A 24,525-nucleotide genomic window follows, 5' to 3' on the forward strand; every position below is an offset into this window, starting at 1 on the left:
TAAGCTGAATTTATTACCGTCTGCATAGGGCGTGTCCAGATGAGATGCTTAGTGTGTGGTGCAATGGCTGGTCAGCTAGTGAGACATTGACGGTTATAAAACTGCTCAAACAAGGCCAAAGGGTGCTCGAAAATTGAGTAAATTTAACGATTTTGTCCGTGTCGTGAATGTTGATTTTGTTGTCGGTGGGTTTGTGGAATATCGTATCGGTGGAGGTAGCGAAGAGTAGAAAGGGGTTTTGGCACATGACAAATGAATTGAGATGTTGATAATAGTCACGTAATAATACTGACGTTGGTTTGTAGTTATTTCACTGATTTTTCGAAATACGTATTCCATAAGCCATTTTGAGAAGGTGAACACACCCATGTTTGGGTAAAATTAATGTGTATGTACAATATACACACAAACCAAACAGTGCACTACTTTAGTGTCCACCATACCTAAACAAAAAGGCTAATGGCTTTGATCACACATTTATTCTCTAAATGTATCATGTAAAAGGGAAAACATTTCAATCTGTCAACTGGCCTTAATTAATACTAATCCGACCTCCGTCTGCTTAATTCCTGTTTAGGATGTATTAAGCTGAGCGTAATACTTGTCTCATTTTACTCAATATCCAAAGAGTGGTTCTACTTGATTGATCACACTCAACGAACCCCGACCAAATCGTATGTATACTGACATTGACAAGGTAATATCAAATACTGCAAACCAGTGTACCATTTTATAGAAGAATCTGGATATTATTAGTTCAACTTGTATATACAGAGATAGATGCACAGACCATGCGTTAACTGAACCTTTGTACATCCAGGTACGTGTACCATTAAATCACAAGCATTGAAGATAATTACATCTGCAAACTTATTGCAAACTAACACATACATGAAATAATGCTGCGTTCGAGAAAATACTTTTTCTCCAAAACCGGAACATTTATTTTAGTTCAGCTTATAAACTGTGCATAATAAGTGGCGGGAAATGTTATGACAGCGTGTACGGAGGAATGTCATTAGCATTAACAGAGTGTCAAATAGTAAGCATTAAAGCCTATAACCCTTTCAAGTATACAATGGGATTGACATGTATGGCTTGGTTATTAATCGCTAACTATTACCCAAAATACTGTACAGTGTGGCACAATGTGTACATAAACATGTAGTTGCGAATGTGCTACTTGAAACCATTGGAACCAAGATTTGTTTAATAAAGATAAAACCCACATTCTTGTCAGAGGTGTTGACTTCCTTTCACAAATAGAACAGCGTGAGAATAACCAACAATTCCCGGCTACGTAATTTTCAATAACACGAGCAGCATGGTATCCTTTTCTCATAATGTTTTTGATGGCCAACTTCATTGGTAAATAACTGTGGGAGTTCTATCGAGGGATGTCCATTCGTAAACAGGGTTCGCCTTGGACCCGACCAATGGCAGGGTATACTACAAAACATTGATGTATGACTAAAAACGAATACATCAGGTACGCGGTTCTAAAACCCAATCAACATGCAAATCATTTGAATGATTAGAAGTTTAGAACCAGGACCGACACGGATGAAGAAAGGCAGGGAAAACAGTTCTGAACTAGACTAATACCCTTGGTGGCTGCTTTGAGAGTATTGTTGTTAGGATTAGAACAATCTTTTTGTAACTGCGTGTACGACAAATGTTATGCGCCGAACTGAGTGGGTGGAAATATAATGTGCTTTGATTAGGCCTATACACGTGGAGGATAATGATTGGCTAGAATTGACTGTACGTCAATTAAATCAACCTTGAACACGTATTCTACACTACGTCAATTGCCACATAGTCTTAAAGACACTGGACACTATTGGCAATTGTCTCAGACTAGTCTTCTCACTTCGTGTATCTTAACATATGCATACAATAACAAACCTGTGGAAATTTGAGCTCAATCGGTCGTCGAAGTTGCGAGATAATAATGAAAGAAAAAAAAACCCTTGTCATACGAAGTTGTGTGCTTTCAGATGCTTGATTTCGAGACCTCCAATTCTAAATCCGAGGTCTCGAAATTAAATTCTTTGAAAATCACTTGTTTCTCGAAAACTACGTAACTTCAGAGGGAGCCGTTTCTCACAATGTTTCATACTATCAACAGCTCCCCATTAATTGTTACCAATTAACGTGTTATGCTAGCAAATAATTTGAGTAATTACCAATAGTGTCCACACAGTCCACTGCCTTTAAAGTGTTGTTCTCAAGTTTCGAAAATTCATCAATGCCGGGTCTGTTTTCCTCAATATAACGCCACGACCGTCAAGGCACTTTGAGCTGACACCATCCACGGTTCTAAACTATTGCCGATGCGAAATGTGGCGTACAAGATCATTAATTAAGAAACAATTAAACAGCTTCTTAAATAACTCCTTTTCATGTTTTTTTTTTTATTTTTATGCCCGCTTTGCAGATTCGCGAATATGAAACCAGGCATGAATGTCAGTAGAGTAAAACGCGCCACCAGTTATGCGTTTCACTACCAAATACAATGTTGATTCTGGCGATGTTGAAGTGGCTGAAGGACGTTCATCTGTGACAAATGAAAAATAATCGCCGAAGTGGAACAAATAAGGGCTTTGCCCACTGCTCAATACAGGAATGGAACTGAAGTCTATCCACAGAGCTCTCTATGTGATTAATGAGTATAGATATCTGCTTTGGGTTACAGGGTTCATGGGTTCGAATCTCTCCTTGTATATTTGGATCATTGTACTCACATGAGAGGGGGGGGGGGTGCATGGAGTATAAAGTGGTTATCACAAGTTAGTGTAGGGTAAACATCAAAGCAATGGTCCAACTGCACTACATTTTGCTATTCATATGTTTGTAATCGGTATTATATGAAATATCCAAAGCATATGTCGTACTTTTCCGATTTTCTAGTAGATCGGAACAACATCTTTCAAATTACACCAATTAGGATAAGGTAGACTACCTGTAAGTATTTCTCCACATGAAAGATGAATCACATCAAATGTTTCTGTTGTCGTTTTTCCCCCACTATTTCTAATGCCTGATTTTGACAAGGTGCATCTTCAATGGTTGCACGTCCCAGTTGCACTTTCGTCTTATTAATTTCTTGCAAATTACATCTGATGTGTTATGATCGTAAAAATGTATGTCGCTTAATAACGATTGACGAAAAACACCTGTTGCAGAAATGTTCTACGCAAAGGTATAAAGGCGGCCGTACTTCGACAATCACTGAGTCCCATAAACCAAATACTGCTTCATAAGCATTGCCGGTAATAGTCCTTCTGCTGTTTTGACAACCACCTGTGACTCCCTTTCAAATATTTATGTTCAATTAATTTTGGTTGTGCTTATGTGTTGTTATTTTGTGCAGGTGTACTTTGTCAAGATGACTTTGACTTGGTTGTCCCGGTCCGTGGTAACTGCTTGATGGAAGGTAACGGTAGACGAATATGAGAAAGATGGCCGGATGATAGACTAGCTAAATCTCGCCTGATTTTTGCTCCTTCACTCATTAAAGCAATTTGCGTGAAAACACAAGTTCTCCCTCCCCCAAAAAAAGAAAGAAAGAAAGAAAAAGGAGTAGCGACGACGAAGATGACTTTAACAATAACGAAATTAACAAAAAATGTCTCGTTCACAAGCGTTTATAATTATTACGTAATCGTTTGTTAATATGCCTGTTTATACTTTGTTTTAATTTACATTCCTTCGTTTACGACTACGGTTTGGCTCATAACAATAAAGTCTACTTATACATCCATTGACACACTACACTGTTTATGGCGTCCACTATATTTTTATGATCTGGACGGGAGAAGAGAAAGATTACGAAAAACAAAGATTTAATACAACAAAATAAACCATGAAGTTTTTACTTACACATGCATGAGCTCTGATCACTCCGGAGTGTGAATCCCTCTTCACAATAACATCTGTAACTACCAGGAGTGTTCATACATCGATGCTGGCACGGTCTAGTGCTACACTCGTTTACATCTGTAATAATGGAGACAGATACAAACAAATACAAGTTACACATCAAACATGTTAAGAACAGTGAGATGGAGTCATGGGAAACTCCAACCATTTTCAAAAACTGTAGTTTTCAATTTAATTCTACTTGATGTTTATTTCCTTTTGGAAAATAATTCAATATGAGAATTTATCGGTATATAAGTTTAAAATAAAAGGTAACATGAACTATGAGATGAAGTACGAGGAGGACGACGACGAGAACGGTGTGAGTGAAATTTATAGAGGAGACTGAACGATGAGGAGCAGATTGAGTAAATACGCCAGAGAAAATGAGGCAGATGGAAGGAGGAAAGATGAGACGGGTTAGGATAATGAGAGGTGGACAAGAAGCGAAGGGTGATGAGAAGGTGGGGCGGAGAGGAGGAGATGGGGGGGGGGTAGAGTCAGGTAGGGTCGGATTGGGAACATGAGTACACATCAAGAATGATTGGTAGGCTATGTCATGGGGAACATGAGTACACATCAAGAATGATTGGTAGGCTATGTCATGGGGAACATGAGTACACATCAAGAATGATTGGTAGGCTATGTCAGGGGAACATGAGTACACATCAAGAATGATTGGTAGGCTATGTCATGGGGAACATGAGTACACATCAAGAATGATTGGTAGGCTATGTCAGGGGGAACATGAGTACACATCAAGAATGATTGGTAGGCTATGTCATGGGGAACATGAGTACACATCAAGAATGATTGGTAGGCTATGTCAGGGGGAACATGAGTACACATCAAGAATGATTGGTAGGCTATGTCAGGGGGAACATGAGTACACATCAAGAATGATTGGTAGGCTATGTCATGGGGAACATGAGTACACATCAAGAATGATTGGTAGGCTATGTCATGGGGAACATGAGTACACATCAAGAATGATTGGTAGGCTATGTCAGGGGGAACATGAGTACATATCAAGAATGATTGGTAGGCTATGTCAGGGGGAACATGAGTACACATCAAGATTGATTGGTAGGCTATGTCATGGGGAACCTGAGTACACATCAAGATTGATTGGTAGGCTATGTCATGGGGAACATGAGTACACATCAAGAATGATTGGTAGGCTATGTCATGGGGAACATGAGTACACATCAAGAATGATTGGTAGGCTATGTCAGGGGAACATGAGTACACATCAAGAATGATTGGTAGGCTATGTCATGGGGAACATGAGTACACATCAAGAATGATTGGTAGGCTATGTCAGGGGGAACATGAGTACACATCAAGAATGATTGGTAGGCTATGTCATGGGGAACATGAGTACACATCAAGAATGATTGGTAGGCTATGTCAGGGGGAACATGAGTACACATCAAGAATGATTGGTAGGCTATGTCAGGGGGAACATGAGTACACATCAAGAATGATTGGTAGGTTATGTCAGGGGGAACATGAGTACACATCAAGAATGATTGGTAGGCTATGTCATGGGGAACATGAGTACACATCAAGATTGATTGGTAGGCTATGTCATGGGGAACATGAGTACACATCAAGAATGATTGGTAGGCTATGTCATGGGGAACATGAGTACACATCAAGATTGATTGGTAGGCTATGTCATGGGGAACATGATTACACATCAAGAATGATTGGTAGGCTATGTCATGTGGAACATGAGTACACATCAAGAATGATTGGTAGGCTATGTCAGGGGGAACATGAGTACACATCAAGAATAATTGGTAGGCTATGTCATGGGGAACATGAGTACACATCAAGAATGATTGGTAGGCTATGTCAGGGGGACATGAGTACACATCAAGAATGATTGGTAGGCTATGTCATGGGGAACATGAGTACACATCAAGAATGATTGGTAGGCTATGTCAGGGGGAACATGAGTACACATCAAGAATGATTGGTAGGCTATGTCATGGGGAACATGAGTACACATCAAGAATGATTGGTAGGCTATGTCATGGGGAACATGAGTACACATCAAGAATGATTGGTAGGCTATGTCAGGGGGAACATGAGTACACATCAAGAATGATTGAAGATTTGTTTCATTATTGGTAACTTTCCGGCGAATTTCAAAGCCAGTATGATTTATTATAGTGATGATGGGGAAACGCAATGCCTTTAATAAACATCAATGAAACATAGAAAATGAATTTAAGACAGTAAAAAAAAAAAAAAAAAAATACAAAACATGTTTGTTGACCCATCGGTACATTAGGGACTTCAATGTTGAACGTCCCGTTTAGATTGGCCTCACATCGCATGTTGAAAACCTGAATATCAGTGTTTAATAGAACCACAGACGTTTCCACATTGGATAACTTTCCTCTTTTTATTTTCAATGGTTACTTGTTTTGGATCATCAACATCTTTATTGTATCTTAATGTATCGGCAGCTTTTCTTAACATGTGCTTACTAAAACAAAACGTAAAGATCGTCAAAAGAGGATCGTTGTTTCCAAGATGTATTGCGATAAACTAATAAATGTGTCCCTAACTCACTAGCCACAATACTCAATGTCTTTCATTTCGCTATATGTTCTGATGATTAAGACCAACATTAGGCAACGGTCACTGGCAAATCAGTCTTATCAAATAGATGAATCTTGATTTATTAAGTAGCATTCGCCTCAAATCACTGCATGATTGAGACGAGAACAAAACTTATCGGTCTCAATCTCTTTTTAGTCTTCTCCACTCCTTTTTCTAATAAGGCGACATCCGGATCCAAGTCCAAAGGGTTTGCACATTGTGATGACCGGCGTTTAAACTACGTTTTCATCGTCTTGGTCTAAAGCTTTCTCCTCTAGGCGCTTCTAAACGCCTAATTATGCGCTTACGGCGCATTCGGACAGTGCTCAACAAACCCCAGAAAGCGCAAACTTCATGGGTGATAATGAAAACGGACCATACAGTTAGATGGCGTGTTAAGGCCACCATCGCAATGCATCGCCGTGGCAATGGCATTTATACCATAGATGAAAGATGGCATTGCAACATAACTCATCACCACATCCAAGCAAGTATATCAATCTAGAGGTAATTTACTTCTAATTGAGCACATTCTGTGTGTTTGATTGAGAGAAACGAGCGAAGAATTACGGCTTGATTGGGTGCAAAAGGGCACCAAGTCCCATGAGGTAAACTCCCGTGTCCCTGCTAACTTCACAGTTCATCAGGGGAACTAACTGTAGGGATTCCTGACATTCCAGTTTAGGAACATGCCCCCACTGGAAGTTTTCCACCAATACAAAACGGGAGCCTATGGTAGATTTCCAATCGGACCACCAGATCACCTGGACCATACCGAATTACACGGATACAGGGACGAAAGTTCGTGCCCGTGTGGTCCGAAGGACTAATAACAAATTAATTCCATGGACCGGCAACCAAAAGGTAGCTTACGCCTACTGGTTGGGTACTAAGTCCATGACGCGGAACGAAGATGTTTCAGTTAATATTAAAGTCAGATCTCGGAACGAGTGTGTGGATTGTTAGATTGTTTATGATTCGATGTTACTATTTTATGCGAACATATGGAAGACATAAAGTTCACGCAGTCCCGACAGCATGAAACATGTTCATGTCCATCGAACTGAAACGAAGAGTTCCGGACCCTCGATCGATGAGCCCAAGTAGAGTCACGTGGTCTCACTCGGTGACTTCAAAGTCAGTGTTTAGCAAACCGGCGTGAATGACGTATCCAAGTTGTTAGTTGTCAAAATATTTGCGCATACTGTCTACAGGAAGTTTTGACAAAGTAATGAAAAATTGAAACAAACTGTGTTGCTCAGAAAAACTGTACAGAAATTGGCAAATATGACTCCCGGCGTGGCAATATGAAGGACGAACCGGTTGCTGACAGAGATGGCGCAGACAATTTGGTGCGGCCACCATTCAAACCATTGATTCCAAACCGAGGCTTGGTGCGGCCACCATTCAAACCATCGAATCCAAACCGAGGCTTGGTGCGGCCACCATTCAAACCATTGCATTCAAACCGAGGCAAACAGGGAAACACTAGCTTGCACTGGTATGCATTAATGCAAGTACACACAAGAAACAAGATAATGTTCATGTTAGCTTTAAACAAAAATCCTTGCAATAACTGCATGATGTCACTGAGGGACGTACTATATGGCTATCCTTGACTTCACTGAGGAATAGAGGGCTCTCCGTCATTGAGGACTATCCTTCGTGACTTCACGGCTGATATGATACAAGCTTCCACTTCACCTTCAAACATAAACCGCCTTCACATTCCTTAAAGATGACAGCTCTAGAGCTAGACAAACAATCAAACTATGTTATGATGACATACATTGGGCATGCACAGACTGTCCTCATATACTTACAATATAATTATACACAACATTGCATGGTTCGGGTAACTTCATTTGTGTAATTAAATTCCACATACCGATCATTGAAAGATTGTTAGAACATTTTTAGACATTCATACTAAATCAAACGGATAAACAGTCAAAACATTCGACTTATTTTGTTGCTATCGATTGCAAAATGCAATTTGGTTGAGCATAATCTCAACTTTACCAGTGTCAAATACGAAGTTTAGATATCTCAACTGCATCCCATCCCTCATCAGTAGAACCAATCTCAATGATTGTAATTTACTGTAAAGTCAGAGTTAATCAACCAATCGTTAAGGGCGAGTAACAATTCAGAAAGGATAAACGAAACACAAGGTGCTCACTATTATACAAAAAAAGTCATATACGTTTCACATTAAAACTCTACATACTAAATCATTTGAAAAAGCCAAACCACCAAACAAAATGTCTGAAGACACAGTGTTTATTTGATGCACATTATGACCTGCGGGCTTTTAAATTAGACATCCACACAAGAAGTCCAAAAAGAGGAAGCTGATAATTAAATAAAGATGAACAGGATCGAGTAGTCCAGACCAAGGCCCCACTTATTATGATCTCTAGTCTTTCTTAAGTGTAAACTTCAGACAGAGAAGGGGGTTTCAATGTAACATTACGACCTTTACCGGCAGAGTCATTAATGTTCCTCTGAAAAACAATGTTTTATCAGCTGTTTGCATCAGCTATGCGTCACTTTAGTTTCTCTAAAACTGACGAGTTTCGGAACTTAGCGTCCCTACTATGTGCCTAGACTCTTAGGCGCTCCGTGCTCTCAGGAATAACCCCAACATCACCTAGACTTGACAATTCCATGCTCCATTTCCATGTAGATATTAAGGAAGAGAAACTTTGAGAGATAGAGAGAATGAGAGAGGATTCATGGTTGCGAGGCAGCCGTTGGTAAGATCCTCTGAAGTGGCCTAGACGATGAACCAATCAACCTAAGACATCACATCACATCACATCACGATATTAAACTCTCAAGGACCTTTGAGACATAAAAACTCCGTCTGCCGAGTATATGGGAAAGTGGACATACTAATTATACTATTTTAATGGACGTAGAGGGGGAAACAATCACTGTACCAACCTACGGTTAAACTTCAAACTGTCCACAGTTGCTGTATTGAATACATGTATCGGGTCCATACAGGAACACAGTTATAGTATAGTTTTAGTTTAAGATCTATGTTGATGTGACTTTGGTACTGTATAGTGTTGCCTACTTATAGTAGGTCTTTGAGCAGTTTTTAGAGAGTATCCTGGAAAATACAATATACATAGGTGCCAGTGCAAGGAAAGAGATACGGAATTACAAGAAAAGTCCTAAGCGTAGAAGCCCTATGTATTAATTTCACAAACTTCTTGTTAGGGTATGCACAACTATAGTACGACAATGTTTTCAAAAAGGTATCCAACTTTAATGTCAATATATTTTTTACCATCCACTGGTCTGGCTTGGTGACTCTTGTTATGTAGACAGAATGGGTACCTGTCTACCACCATCCTGGAACAAAGTTAGCATCCTTCCTTTCCACAGTTACATTGCAATATTGATTCCTACTTTAGCGGATGAGATTCCTGCACAGTCACAACATTCGCCATTCATAATAAAATTGAACTTGGGTTTCGGGGCAGACTAAATTGATCACTAATTAAAACAACCTTGAATAGTCGTGAAGTAGAAGGTCATTGATGTTGGTCACCTGCTTTGTTTTAGGATGTACTCCTTTTAGGATGTTATACTCCCTTGCACCTTAGAGGAAGCGCCTCAAAGGTTCATGTGGGATTCACAGATTTGATCTACTGCGAAGCGCGGTCTGTGCCTGAACTCTGCAATCTGTATCTGATGCTCTGACAGGTATCATTTGTTTGTGGAAGAACTAACTTATTTGATCCCAACGGTACAACCCCCACCCCTCCCTCTCCCTCACCTACACACCCATACACCCCACACCCCCACGGAACCGGCTTGTGGGGTCCTGCTATCGTTGTTCTATTATTCCATTTTCTTAAGAAGCCTTGTGCGGTCCATGTTGAACCATGGAAGAACTTTTTTTGATGTATGTTTGGGTAACGGGAGCGCACTTGTTGGTTCTTTAGACAATAAGACAATGGGCCACACAGTGTTTAAGCATGGTATTAGCATAGAGCTAGGGTATAAGTGTGCCCCCGTAGTCCAAACATACGAGCAAAAATACAAATCCCATTTAGTTTAATCAATCGAAACACGGCTTTTGTTTTCTGGTGGCGTTTCATTGATTTGTTCTCATTCCTCTAAAATTAAATTTGATTTAAGGAAAATTCAGAGTAAGTATACAGTCACTTGTGAGCTACTCCCTAACATTACAAGATATCAGACAGAAATATTGCCACTGCATGCATTCAGATCGAAACGCATCACTGTACTTTCGGTGATTCTGCGATACTCAAAAATTCAGATGACAAGTTTAAGTTCATGTCTCGCTGCCTAGCCTACGCATGAAATTAAATTGATCCATCTTTATATAATGTACACAGCTCTACAGCTCTACAGTTTGTTTAAAGTGCTGACACTGAACTAGAAAACAGTTTGCCAAGATGCAGACTTGTAATTAAGTACGCAGCCGGCCCGGAAATCACACTGTCATCACATTGGGATACTAAATTCAAACTGAAGGTGGTCAATTAGCACGCCGAGGTTGCATACATTTCTAATAATCACAGTGTGCGTGTTGTTATTTTAGCTTCAACTAAAGTCAATATGGGTCTGGACACTACCACAAATCGATCATATGTTTGAAGGGTAGACCTCAGCCTAAACCTGAACATGAAGCAGAACATCAATAGAATGAAGGTGTACATACACCAAGTCAATTCAACAAATAGACAATTGACTTTCTCAAGCCTCAATGTCATGTTGTGAAAACCAAAACATTAGTCTTGTATCATATAGATTGTTTTGACAGCTTCTCATTTTGTACCAAACAGAAATGCTTCTAAGCAGTTTTCATTAACTACGAAAGGCTAGACTGGATAGAAGAGGACATACTCAAGACAAATTCAACTAACCCTGCAAATAGTGGAAATGACAAGGTTTGCAAACCAAGAAAATCAGCCAATCAGTTGCTTCTATCGACCATTACGGGGGTAGCCCAAATTAAGGGAAATAAAACGGACGATCTCAACTTAGTGCAGTGTAGACAAAACACGTCAACAAGTTCGGTTATGTTTTGACGGAAGTCTAAATTCATAGGAGTTTACAACAACAACAACAATTAGTATAACATTGAGCCCTGGTGCGGTGTGGCATGAAATTCTAATTAATGTCAACTATTGGTGTGTGGGTGTTTGATGTAGACCTATGCCAAGAAAACATGGCAAACGATCGTTTTATTCGCCTAACGAGGATCGTATTGACCGTACTCAAAATGAAGGGTGTCTACAACACAAGGACGGTGCCATCAGCGACAGTTTGTTTGTGATTATTGACCGATTAATTAATACCATCTAGTGACCACATGGAAACTCACCAACTAATAATGGAGACAGACTTGAACTGTTAAGGGGACATTATTGATAGTCTATAAATGTTGTTCACTCTACTACAGGACCATGTCATGTGTAACTCTCGAGAAAGTTCAACAAAGTAAGTCATTGTCATAGGTGGATTAGAAACAACTGTACACCATTATTGATGATCTAGTAATGTCATTCACTAATTAAACTACAGACTGTGACATGTGTAACCAACCTCCATGGTGTAACCATAGAGTGAGTTCAACAAAGTATGTCATTGTCATAGGTGGATTAGAAACAACACCTGGATCTTCCCGTCATATGTTGTAGAGGTTGAAGTGCGCCACCACCGGTAGTTCTTTAGGGAGTTTGGCAGACAGGAAGTAATCAATTTAATAATATACTGGTCATGCAATTGAATGTTCCGCTACATCAACACAATGTACGTGCAGTCTTGAAGGTGACGTTTCATGCCTTATATTTTGGAGTAGACAATGTTCACCTTGTATCATAAAGGTTCACTTTGAGACAAGTTCTTTGCCCAACTTGTGCCTTTTCGTTCGCAGTTTGGGTTTCTGTTTACAAAAGGTTGCTGAGAAGTTTCTTGTGCGAAGGTCATTGTTAACTACAATATTAACAACTGTTAGTTTGATAATCTACATAATGGATTCTTTCTAATTCAGTTGACATTTTGTACTCATTTGATGGGAGGACAATACAACGCCTGTTTGACGAGAATGGCTAATTGCTTTCCAAATGAGCTAAAAGCATAACTTGATTATATCATGAATGTTGAAATAAGTTGAAATATGTACAAGTTTAAAGTATTATTTTCAAATCATATAAATTAAAACCAAGTTCCTTTAGAAGAGACAAAAACAAACAAATCATAAGGTGCTCAGAGTTCGAGCACGTAAGAGATTTATTAGTGAAGCTGATTGGCTGATATGGTTGACCTAGCGACGGATTTCTGCCACATGGCGGGAAACAGGATGAAATACTTAATGACGTTGTATGGACTGCTGCTGCAATGCAATGACAAGAGCTGAGTAGGAAAGAAGACGTGATGGTTTAGTGACCTGTATTCACTGGAAAGGTCAACAGGTGGTTTAAAAGATTACATATTTAGGTATGGACTTCCCCCGACATTGTTTTTTAATTTTGACGTTATATGCTACTTCAAACAGGACTTGCAGTTAAATACAGAGTATTTTTCTATGGATAGACTTACAGACGTTGAATCCTTATAAATATTATGTCTGGTTACGGACTCGCTTGACGAACAGTCCAGCAGGTGATGTAATGAGAAGCCAAACTAGATACCCATGCCTGAATATTAATACATAACTAAGAGTCTTATATAGTATGATATACCATGGAATAACTCTGTGTGCGAGCAAAGAGTCAATGTACTTCCATAGCGGAAGGTACAAGGTGGATCAGTCTGTTGAGAACGAGGTTAACAAGATATGATCGCATGTCATATCTCGTAGAAATGCAGTTATCATTTTAGCCAGGATTACCGGTGCAGAGTCAATTGATATACGTCCAGCTCCCTGGGGATCTGACATGCCTCAGCCAACCGCTGAGATTTGGAAACTACAAATTATACCCCAACCTTGTAGTAATACTCCGAGTTACGGTGAAAGAATTATGGTGTATCAATTATTAAGATTTAAAGCCGGACTGAAAAAAGACAGATTCCTTCCAACACGTTTTAAACAAAACATGACTGATAATTGAAAGTCAAAAAAATTATCTTTCTTTATTCATAATTGAACGGTCTTTTTAAGAATTAGTATTAGAGAGCAATTAGATGGGTTAAGGCACAATTCAAGTTCACCACATAAAGATAACATAGAAGGATGTTCGTTAGAACCTCACATTGACAGTCTGGCTTTAGCATTAATGCATTGGAACCTTACTTTATAGGGTCAGATAACAGACCTGCACTGTTTTACTTTGAATAGAAGGTGACAGGTGCAATACATATACGTTGATGTCATTACTTAATGAGATCAAATGTCTTTACGTTGCCTGCCAATAAAACACAAATGGGTCAAAGAATGATAATGAATAGTCTACTGCGACAGAGACAGAATACGGGTTTGTCAATAAACACACCGCGTTGGTGTGCGTGACTCAATTTTAGAATGTCTTTGAGGGAGTGCAACTGTTGCCTTACGCTGTCCCGTTTCCATAGATACGGTCGTGTCACAATAGTGATCACAACAAACCTAGGTGAATAGTGTAAAATCAATCATTGCGGTAGTTCACAACCCATAGGTAAAACGATACTTTGACGGTTCTACAAATACAACTATTTAGGCCCACAGAGCACTTGATGCACCCAGAAGTAAACCACAATGTACAACCACAGATGTATATCAAGACATTGAACACCCACAAAGACATTGTTCAACCACAGAAAACAAATTTCATCATAAGATACACCAACATCTACGATTGTACCATAACATGAGTATTGTATACCTCTGATGAATAATAGTGAATAGTAGTCTTGAGTTATACATGATACCATGATACTGTACAACCATTGTTTTTTACCTTTGTATCTAGCGCTTTGGGGCCTTATTTGGCAATTTGGCGCTTTATAAATATCTTTTTATTATTATCATTATTAACCACAGCGGTGCTAATATCATGATATTGTACTACCACAGAGGTGCTGATATCATGATATTGTACTATCACAGAGGTGCTGATATCATGACATTGTACAACCACAGAGGTGCTGATATCATGACATTGTACAACCACAGAGGTGCTGATATCATGATATTGTACAACCACAGAGGTGCTGATATCATGATATTGTACAATTACAGAGGTGCTGATACCATAATATTGTACAACCACATATGTACACTAATATATCATGTACAACAAAGGTAAAATATTACGATGAGGTACAAACACAGAGGTACAAACATTTCGATATGGTAGAACCACACTGCCATTACATTTGTTCAACCTACACTACTGCCTAAGGTTTTCCCCCTCCTTTAAATGGTAGGATGTGGGACTTGTTTTACGACGTCTTCCACAACACCGTGGTGTGAGGTCTGAGATCACACCTCAGACCTGAAGGACATTTTTTAGAAAGAAACAACATTTCTTTTTGGTCCCTGAATGCTTCATGCATGACAATACACTGCGGTACTGTGCTAAAACCAGCTCGGGCAACAATCGTTTGGGTATTAATGCTTGAGATTTCTATTAGAAAGCGCCATTCTTGCTATCAATGAAAAGAGTGTCTCATGATTGTCCCCTGAGTGTCAACCGTTTGACGGGCGGGACAGTAAGGTGGACCGCTATCTACCTCCATGCTCCAACCTACATTAGGAACACAGTAGGGGATATATTTAGAGATGTGCTACGTGTTTCGAGCTATAACATTTAAAGCCGCAGATTAGACTTGCCGATATATCATTAATATGAAATTGTAGAGTGAATCCGAATGACTATGTTTGATGACAGGTCTGGTTACAACGTGTTCATCAACTGGAATCAATTTGATACCTTAATGGCCCCAGCTTTGACATTGAATTTTTGCCTGAATGGCATAGATTGGACGACTTGATATGATTCTGTGTTATTTCAGTCAGACATTCATTATATTCAATCCGAACTGAAGTATTCCTGATTTATCATGGGACCTTGAACAAGTGTTATGACGTGAAACCAGGCGAAACTAATGGCCCTATGTTTGTTCGGTCATTGACCTTTATCAAATACCGGCATTGGTCTTGAGTGGCGGGTCTTATAAACCATTATCTCGATGACTGTTGTTGGAGTGTCTCTCAAAAAGGCCACTTTGTTTGTCCGAAGTCTCAACCAGTTCAAGTGGGTCTTTACAGTTTTGAAACAACCGAATCTCCGCCGTCAAATGCACCGATTGACCCCATACACGATGGGACCAGTGCACGGTGAGCTCGACGCCGTTAAGTAGCTGAACAAGCCCGTAGCATGTTTACTCGCGGAATCGCGTTATCGGTCTAGAGGGAACTCAAACAACTTTCGGACTGTTGATGCAGCTTTTGATTCATTGATAGAGACATTCCAATTTCAAGGTGAAACATGATATAGCTCTTAAAATGTTTGCATACCCCTTTGAATGAGTGTGTTTTGTGTAATTTGTTGGATTATATGGGTTAAAAACTCCAATATACTACTCATAATTAGACTGTTTTGTATTGACCCAAAGGTCATTGCTTCCGGGGGGGGGGGGGGGGGGGGTTACTAATTTCCACCGTTCCCGTGGTGTAATCGTCTGTGTTGATTTTATAAATTGGTGGTAATCGAGTGCAACCCCACAACAGGTGAGGTTTGGGTAATATATATATTATTTTCTTCTTCTCGTGATTATAATTAACTCTCTGTAAAACCCTTGCCAACCTAAGCTTGGATTTTGACTTGACCTTGTCATATGAAATGGATGGAGATTTGGTTGACAGAAGTTTCACGGGCCACCTTAAAGGGGGGGGGGGTATATCCCGTCGGACTCCATTAATAGATTATATTAGGCACGGACACGCTTGCTGCATGCACTGGTTACAAATTATGTCGTGAGTTCACGTCCCAGAGGAACCTGTATCATGGGTAAAGTATTGACACATGTGTGGCCGTAGCAGACATCCATCTACACGGCCTTGGGCCATCTCAGTTCTAACTGTAAGTGTAATATCTCAGATTTGATTTTAATGGATGAGGGCTCTCAAAACGGGCACTTTAAACTATTTGTAATGGTTAGCAGAGAAATGTGGAACTCGGTAATCGAACGTATTGACCATCAAGGATTGGGCCCTGGGTCAGTAAATAAATCTAATTCCAAATCAATCACTTTGCCGATGATTAGGAATTATCAGCTACAACCCGATCCGAACAACCAACTAAAATATCAATCCTACCTAAATGCTCTAATGCTAAATCCCAGATGGTGTATTTTTGTCGGTATTATACCAGATTAAATATAAAGCAGTCTCAAAGGGACCGTGGTATTTATCCCGGTTTCTTCAAACAGAACAATTTCAAATAATGTCCACGTGTTTATTTTCATCTTGCGGCTTCCATTTATGTATTTTCCACGACCTAATGCTCTGTAATTCTGGAACAAAACAAATCACATTAGTTTCATACCGACTATCAATCAATCATAAATCTAGACCCAATCGCTCCCAGGTTTGTCCCCTGGATTATTGCTCAATGGACGGCCACTTTGCAAAGAAGGTCATGGCACCCTTGCCCGGACATTACTGAGCCACTTCTGTAAAAGCTGTACTTTTGCTTATTTGCTATTTTTGACACAGACTAATCAGGTATTTAACAATAAATAAGCATGATATTTACGCAGCCCCCTAAACACCGGGACACTCCTGCCATCCACCACACAACACATCCGCGAAAGTTCAACGGTTATCAAATCTCACAAATACTGCACCATTTTAGAAGAAATAAACACAATCCTTTGTGTAAATTATTCTCGTCTCTGAAGCTTTGAAGTGACTGTAACAACAGATTCACTGGTATCAATCTCATTTCACTGGTATCAATCTCATTTCACTTAACCCAACATTGCAATGAACTTTTAGGGATTGTTTCTCCTGATCTTATTTTATCTGTGTTAACTTTCCAACCCATTGAAAACCAAAACTAATCTTTGTTGTATCTAGTGATTTCCAAACAATTGCATTGCAGAGGCCAACCACGCGTTCCTCTTTTGTTGGGTCATTTGTTTGAATTAGATTTGTATACTAAATAATTAGTTTTTGTAAAAGTCGAGTGGTATTTCGTAAAGTTATAACAAATAAACCAACACGGCCCACTTTGCATCATGAGTTCATGATTGTTTTAACTATAATTTATTGAACTTTCAGACAGGCCTGACTGACTTGTACCCATAGGAATCTTTGATCCATAGAGAACCATATGGTACTTATTGATCTCCGGACAGCCCTCTGGGACAGAGGTTAATCAATCTGTCATTGTTGCCGACAAATGTGTCCATGAGCAAGATGACATCATGTCTGATATTCTTACGGGATTAATCATAATATTGTGTCATGGTAAGCGACCACCACACTTAAAGGGAAATCGTACATTTGGTATTAGGAACCGTTTCGGTTGTTTTAATCCTTTGTAAACGTATATACAATAAAACCGATCTGTGAAAACGTCATTGAAAGGTGGTTGCGTTTTTGAAATATCGTGAGCAATTACGTCCGGAATACAACATCTGAAAAACGTATCTGACAGTAACATTTCTCGGCGTCTTATATTGGGGGATAAAAACTGACATATTTTTCCATAGCATATTATTTCAAAGTGACATGATTGTCAAAAAGTATGATAAATTCTTTCGAAAGATGCTGAATGAATGAAACAATGAATGATGTTATTAAGACGGGGGAAGGTTGAACTAAGATATTTCCCTCATTGGCCTATAATAAGAGAGCTGTTAGGCTTGATATTGGTTATCAAATGTCGCGCTTGCTTATGACTTGTTCTCAGATGTATGATTGCAATGTCTGCAACTTGTCTCTCAAGTCGTTTGACAGGCAGACATCTGAGTGACCAGCGCGAGATACGATCTTCTGACCGATACAACCAGCTATAAATACCACCGTCAGGCCGGCTGGACAGGAAGCAGTGAACTGAATTCAGGAAATTTAGTTCAAAAATGATCTAAAATGGGAAACAATGAAGAGTGAGTAACCAGCAATCTAGAATAGAATCTTGGAAAGAATGATTTAAACTTGATTGCATTTAAATGAAGATGCAAACCAAGCCGAGGTGGCAAAATGAGGTGGATGGTTTGTAAGTGTTGTAAATGAAGATGCAAACCAAGCCGAGGTGGCAAAATGAGGTGGATGGTTTGTAAGCGTTGTATAATTCTGTTTTTGTTTGTATTGTTGTTGTTGTTGTTCTGCTTTGTTTTGTTGATTCGGTTAATATTTATGTTGTTGTGATTATTGTTGTTTTCGTTTTGGTTTAATTTGTAGTGGCGTTGTCGTGTTTTGATTTTTTACGTAATGTTATTCGAAGCAAATTCATTTGACGTACAATCTAATACAAGTTTGATTTGAAATGTTTTATTTGTGATAATAACCTTATAATACCTTTACAATCGCAGCTATAAATCTTTCCCGAGATCTGAAGATTTCAACTGAAATAAACTATTGTATTCCAATCTGAATTTAACGTGTTCGCAATTTCAGTGACGTATGAAATGTTGGGATAGCGCCAAATAAGTCACCTCGTTCTCGGAGACAAGTTTCTTTGTTTCCGTCACGGTTGAAATGAATAATTTTGACTGAATCATTGTGACTAACACATTTATAATTTACATTATGTTTTCAGTTTTTCTGGCAAATAATAAATCATAAATGGCTGCAACATAACTCAAAATCCACACATCGGTATTAGTTACAATGTTATGTAGAACCTGGTTGTATGTAAAGTTTTACCAAGACAGTGCTACGACACAGTCGGCAACCTCTGCCAGAAACACCAGGGAAAACCCCCTCCCTTTACCGATACTGGGTTATTTAAAAGGCATAATGGAACGCGGCTTTACATCTCACCCGAAAGACGAAACAAATAATGTTCCAGTGTCTTCTAGAGGGGCAAACATGTCGTGACCGGGACTCGAACCCACACCCAAGTGATCCCCAGCTTGTGGTCAGTGCGCTGTAGACGGCTTGCAGCGACGCAAGTTTATTGATTGTGTCAAACGCAATGCACATTATGCAGGTTGACTACAGACAAGTAAATATAAAACACATCCCTTCTTCTTATTCAAACACTTCATACACTACAGTTGTTTCTAATTAAACTGTTCCACCCACACGTTCCTAAATGCCCTCTCCTACTTCTTAATATCAACCTATCGGTATTTGATAAGATTTACAGTTCCTGTCATCGTAAGATTAATAAGAAATACTACATCCGCCAATCGAATTCCTTGGTTGTCAAACTATGTACACTTTACAACCATGTTATTGAATGTAGAGAGACTTAAAACAACTGCCATAAATACAAGGAAACCAAGCTGCCTCGCCAAACATAAATATTTTCGTTGTAGTAATATCAGCTGCAGTGGGGGATATTTATGGTCTTGCTTGTACCTACCTTTCTCTGGAATAGGCTTGTTTTGACCATAGAGCAAGGTGTATGTTTTGACCGAGTGATCTTGAATACATTGCCCTTGGGTTATTCTTGCTAGACAAAAAACTTTACCAGTGCCGTGACTTCCAGGGTTGAACATGATTTTGGTTCGGAAGCCGTAACCCAGGAATACCTGAAGCTAGAAAAAGCCTGAAGCAGATGGTAAACACAGGCAAACCGTGGGATGGACTTGCAATCTCGAAGTTTAGAGAAGGGTGTTCTCGAAGGTCTGTGTCCCATTGATTCTAATCGGTTTAATGTCATGTTAATGGCTTACGTAGCCTCCAGCTTTCAGGACCAATTGACATTTCCTAGGTCCAAGTAGTGGGTTGTGTTCTTCAAGAGAAAATCTGTAACTCGGGACAGACAACTGAGTTGTAAATACTTCGGCTGAGGAACTTCTGGATCACCCATAGAGGGAAGTGGGTAAATAGTTGGTGGGGTGGGAGTTAATTCGTCATCAAGTTCCTCTCACAACTCGTGGGAACCATTGGCGTTTTGCCAAATACAGCAATTTATCGTCATATCGTGCCAGCAACCGCAGAATGCGCCTTATGGTTGATCCAACTTGCTCTCAATGAAATTGCCCTCTTTGATTTTGAAAGTTATTATAATGCCATATTTGCTGGACATCTGCAAGTTCGTCCTACTCTAAAACAAAAACAGGAAACGAAAACAGAAAAGGAAAGAAGAAGAAGAAATGAACTCTTCTGAATTTTAAACAAGTAAAATCGAAGCCGACATCACGATGATAACATTCAAGTTAGATGGATAAGCTTTAAAGACTTAATATCGCAACACCATGACATTGTAAATTTTTAGTCAAACAAGTGAGACAAAAACAGCAGAGCTAGTCTGATGTATTGCTAATATTAACGGGTTTCAGCCAGATTTAAAAGTGGACTTGAAAGCTCAACACACAAGAACTTTGCAGTCATTACCGAGTCGTGGAACAGCGATTTTTGCTGATGTAGTTGGTCCAAGTTGTTTAACACCAAACCAAAAGTTCCTAGATATTGATGAAATAATTGTATCAAAGGAAGAAAATGTCTTAAAGAAAAAATCTGTTTCACTTGCTAACAAATTACCGTCCACTCCTGGAGTTTTTTTTTCATGACAGTTATAATTGTCAAACTAATATATCTTTTAATGGATGGATGGCGTACGGTAATGAAGCGAGCCACTCTGCTCATCTAGCCCCCTGAGGATGATGCACTATGCCCCCTAGAGGAACCCCTAAAGCACCTGCTTCATCAATTCACATCCAGAGCTGACAAACTCCTGATGGACGTAGCTACACTACGGATCCCGCTGTCTTATCACAGCGACGGGCCCTAATTGCAAATCCTCCAATGTAAATGCACTTGCAACTGTTAGCGATCTACAGTTTATTGCGGAATGGTACAATCTTACCCAAACACTCACCTCGTGATTCTGACCAGGGACTGCTTTCCTCTTACCACTACTTCCACCCCTTTTGCAGGGTACGGGTGGTGTAGAAAGATTATGCATGAAATTAAGACAGGCAAAATCTTCAGACCGTTTGCTAATCTTTTAAGCTTCGAGCCTTATTAAAGTCAGAGTAACCAAGCTTCGAGCCTTATTAAAGCTTGTATGACAAGTGCTTCTGTGACCCAGGGCGTACATTGATTGGTAAAGATGGAAGCCCGCCGCCTTCCTCTCATATAGACCCAATAATTTATTTGCAAAATAGGGTTTAATTTGATGGTTTAAAAACTAAACCAACCTTTATCACAAAGACTATCCATCATTTGGTGTAACAGTGTTGATGGATCAAGTATCTGTATCCCGAAATTAGATTCTACTTTGCAGCTGTTCGAGTTTCATCAATACAGTACAAACATAATATTGTAGGTTTATTATTGTTATGGCAAGTTCGGCTAACATAACATGCATTAGTATGTAGAATACACGAACCATTTTACTACGTTGGCACACGGAGTAGGGGTGTGATGCCCGTAACAAAGCTGCGCCAACCTATGACCTTTGCAATCAACCCCCCCCCCCATGACAAGACCTAACCCCGCCTCAGCTTAGCTCCACCAGGGGATTTGCGTAATTCTATAAATCCATTACGGAGCCAAGGAGCTTTTTGGCGCTCACTGAAACACCATGTTACCAATTTGGGCTGGTGATCGATTTGATTGAAAGCCAGATCAGGGCAGATCCGGTTAGGTTTCCCCCCTTCGGGCCAAGACGTCTTCCCCCTCCCCCACCCGGAACACTATCACACCTGGATGACTGACCCTAGAGTTTTCCAAGGTTTATTTTGTGTTATGTCCCCACTGTCCTTGCTCTGTGATGTCCGGGTAGCGGTAACAACCTCCAAACCCATAATTGGAAATCGTGCCGTTCTCTAATATTTTGATATCCATCCACTAGTTTTGAAAAAACAAACACAGATCCTGGAGGATCCAGATTTTAGCATCAATACTGTGCACTTGTTTTTAAGGGACACCACTTTTCCACATTTAACAACAAACTTCCCTTTTACAAAGGAACTCTGTTAGATAAACTTTCAGCTCTGGCATTTCGTTGTGAAAATTCGTCATTATGATTCGTAGTGGGGGTCTAGCTAGCTTTGTATACGTCAATTGTACTTGATTGTGGCGTGTCAGCAAGTCGTGTGAATGCAACGATAACATTGTACAATGAAAACACTGCGTCTGATTAAACGAATGTCGGAGGTGCGTCACGAAACGCTGTGGGAGCTCCTACGTATACTGTACATATTTCAACCAAAGAGAGTCTGTTCTCTTTGGTTGAACCTAAACCACGATGTAGTTCATGTTATCAGTAACAGGACACGTTGACTACATACAATAACACTAACTTCAAATGCGTCGTTTGTTTTAGTATAAAGGGGACCTTCTGGCGGACACCATTGTTTTCAGACAGAGTAAATATATTCTGATCATCCCACACATAACAGTTTGATTGCCGAACACCATTTACACTGAGGTCATTACATGAAGTTTTTTTGCCAAAACGTACAGGGAGTATTTCTACCAAACTTATGCATCATTTAATTAAAGGCAGTGGACACTATTGGTAATTGTCAAAGACTAGCCTTCACAGTTGGTGTATCTCAACATTTGCATAAAATAACTAACCTGTAAAAATTTGAGCTCAATCGGTCATCGAAGTTGCGAGATAATAATGAAAGAAAAAACACCCTTGTCACACGAAGTTGTGTGCGTTTAGATGGTTGATTTCGAGACATCAAGTTCTAAATCTGAGGTCTCGAAATCAAATTCGTGGAAAATAACTTCTTTCTCAAAAACTATGGCACTTCAGAGGGAGCCATTTCTCACAATGTTTTATACCATCAACCTCTCCCCATTACTCGTCACCAAGAAAGGTTTTATGCTAATAAATATTTTGAGAAGTTACCAACAGGGGCCACTGCCTTTAACATACTTTGCTGCCGATTGCGTGTAACATGTGTTATACTGTTTTATAAACTGCATATATCAAGTACGAACGACTTATATCTTCAATTAATATTGATGTTTTGGAAAGTCGTTAACAATACCAGTCTGTTTCTCTCGTGTTTTAACACCAGTAGTCAATATGTCCGAAACATTAGTGGAGGAGCAGACTTTTATAAAGTAACAAATATAACTTATATAACGGATGGTCTCTACTAGATGCTTTACTATAAAAGGTTAAGTCTATGGAAAATGGAGCAGAATAAAACAGATGAGCAGAGACTTAAGGGTGATCAAGGTGGCCTGCTTGAAATATAATTGGGGGGTCACCAGAATGGACATACTTCGCAACACAACAGTGCGTGAACTGTTTTACTACTATTATATAGGGCCTATACAAAGATCTTCAAACTACCATTTTGATTTTTTTTAGGTATTTCGGGTCATGATACATAATTGGCAGTGACCGATACCCAAACATTCTTCTTGAATGTCACATTGTAGGAAGCAGACCAAGAGGTAGATCTGAAAAAGCTGGCTCAAAGATACCAAACACTGAGTCATTGTGTCAATGTGACAGCAGCAGGACATCCAGCAAGCAATAGAAAGTTCTGGAACCTACCTCGGGAGGACGGATTAAACTAATTACTAATATAACCAGCATTCTCCAGAAGACGATCAGAGCATACTGATCGAAACGTCGAGTTAATCCAACGGTTCTTTTCAGAACCACCCCAACTCATTGAGAGATTGTTATTACATGGTGTTACCGCAAACTTTTCTATATCTTACTTCCACCATGCAAAGTTTCAAATCCTACTTATAACCAACTAACTTTGAAACAATTAGCTAAATTAGATTTTAGTTTCAGAGGATCTTACAGAAGTATTTTAGTGAGTTTGGAGAAAGGAAAACCAAAACTACAAGTGTAGTGTCAACATATTCTGTGAATGTGACTCACTGGGAAACAACTGGGTCTCTCAGGAAGA

At 39.5% G+C, this 24,525-nt stretch overlaps 1 protein-coding gene across 1 annotated transcript in view; it reads right to left on the reverse strand.

The window, feature by feature from the left end:
* The window catches only part of LOC117294050, a 101,148-nt gene that overhangs the window by 35,479 nt on the left and 41,144 nt on the right, over positions 1–24,525 (reverse strand). The window contains exon 4 of the mRNA XM_033776561.1: positions 3,886–4,002. Within this exon, the coding sequence (XP_033632452.1) occupies positions 3,886–4,002 (117 nt within the window). The remainder of the gene's footprint in view (positions 1–3,885; positions 4,003–24,525) is intronic.

Source organism: Asterias rubens, chromosome 8 (genome assembly GCF_902459465.1).
Source record: "Asterias rubens chromosome 8, eAstRub1.3, whole genome shotgun sequence".
Lineage (NCBI taxonomy): Eukaryota > Metazoa > Echinodermata > Asteroidea > Forcipulatida > Asteriidae > Asterias > Asterias rubens.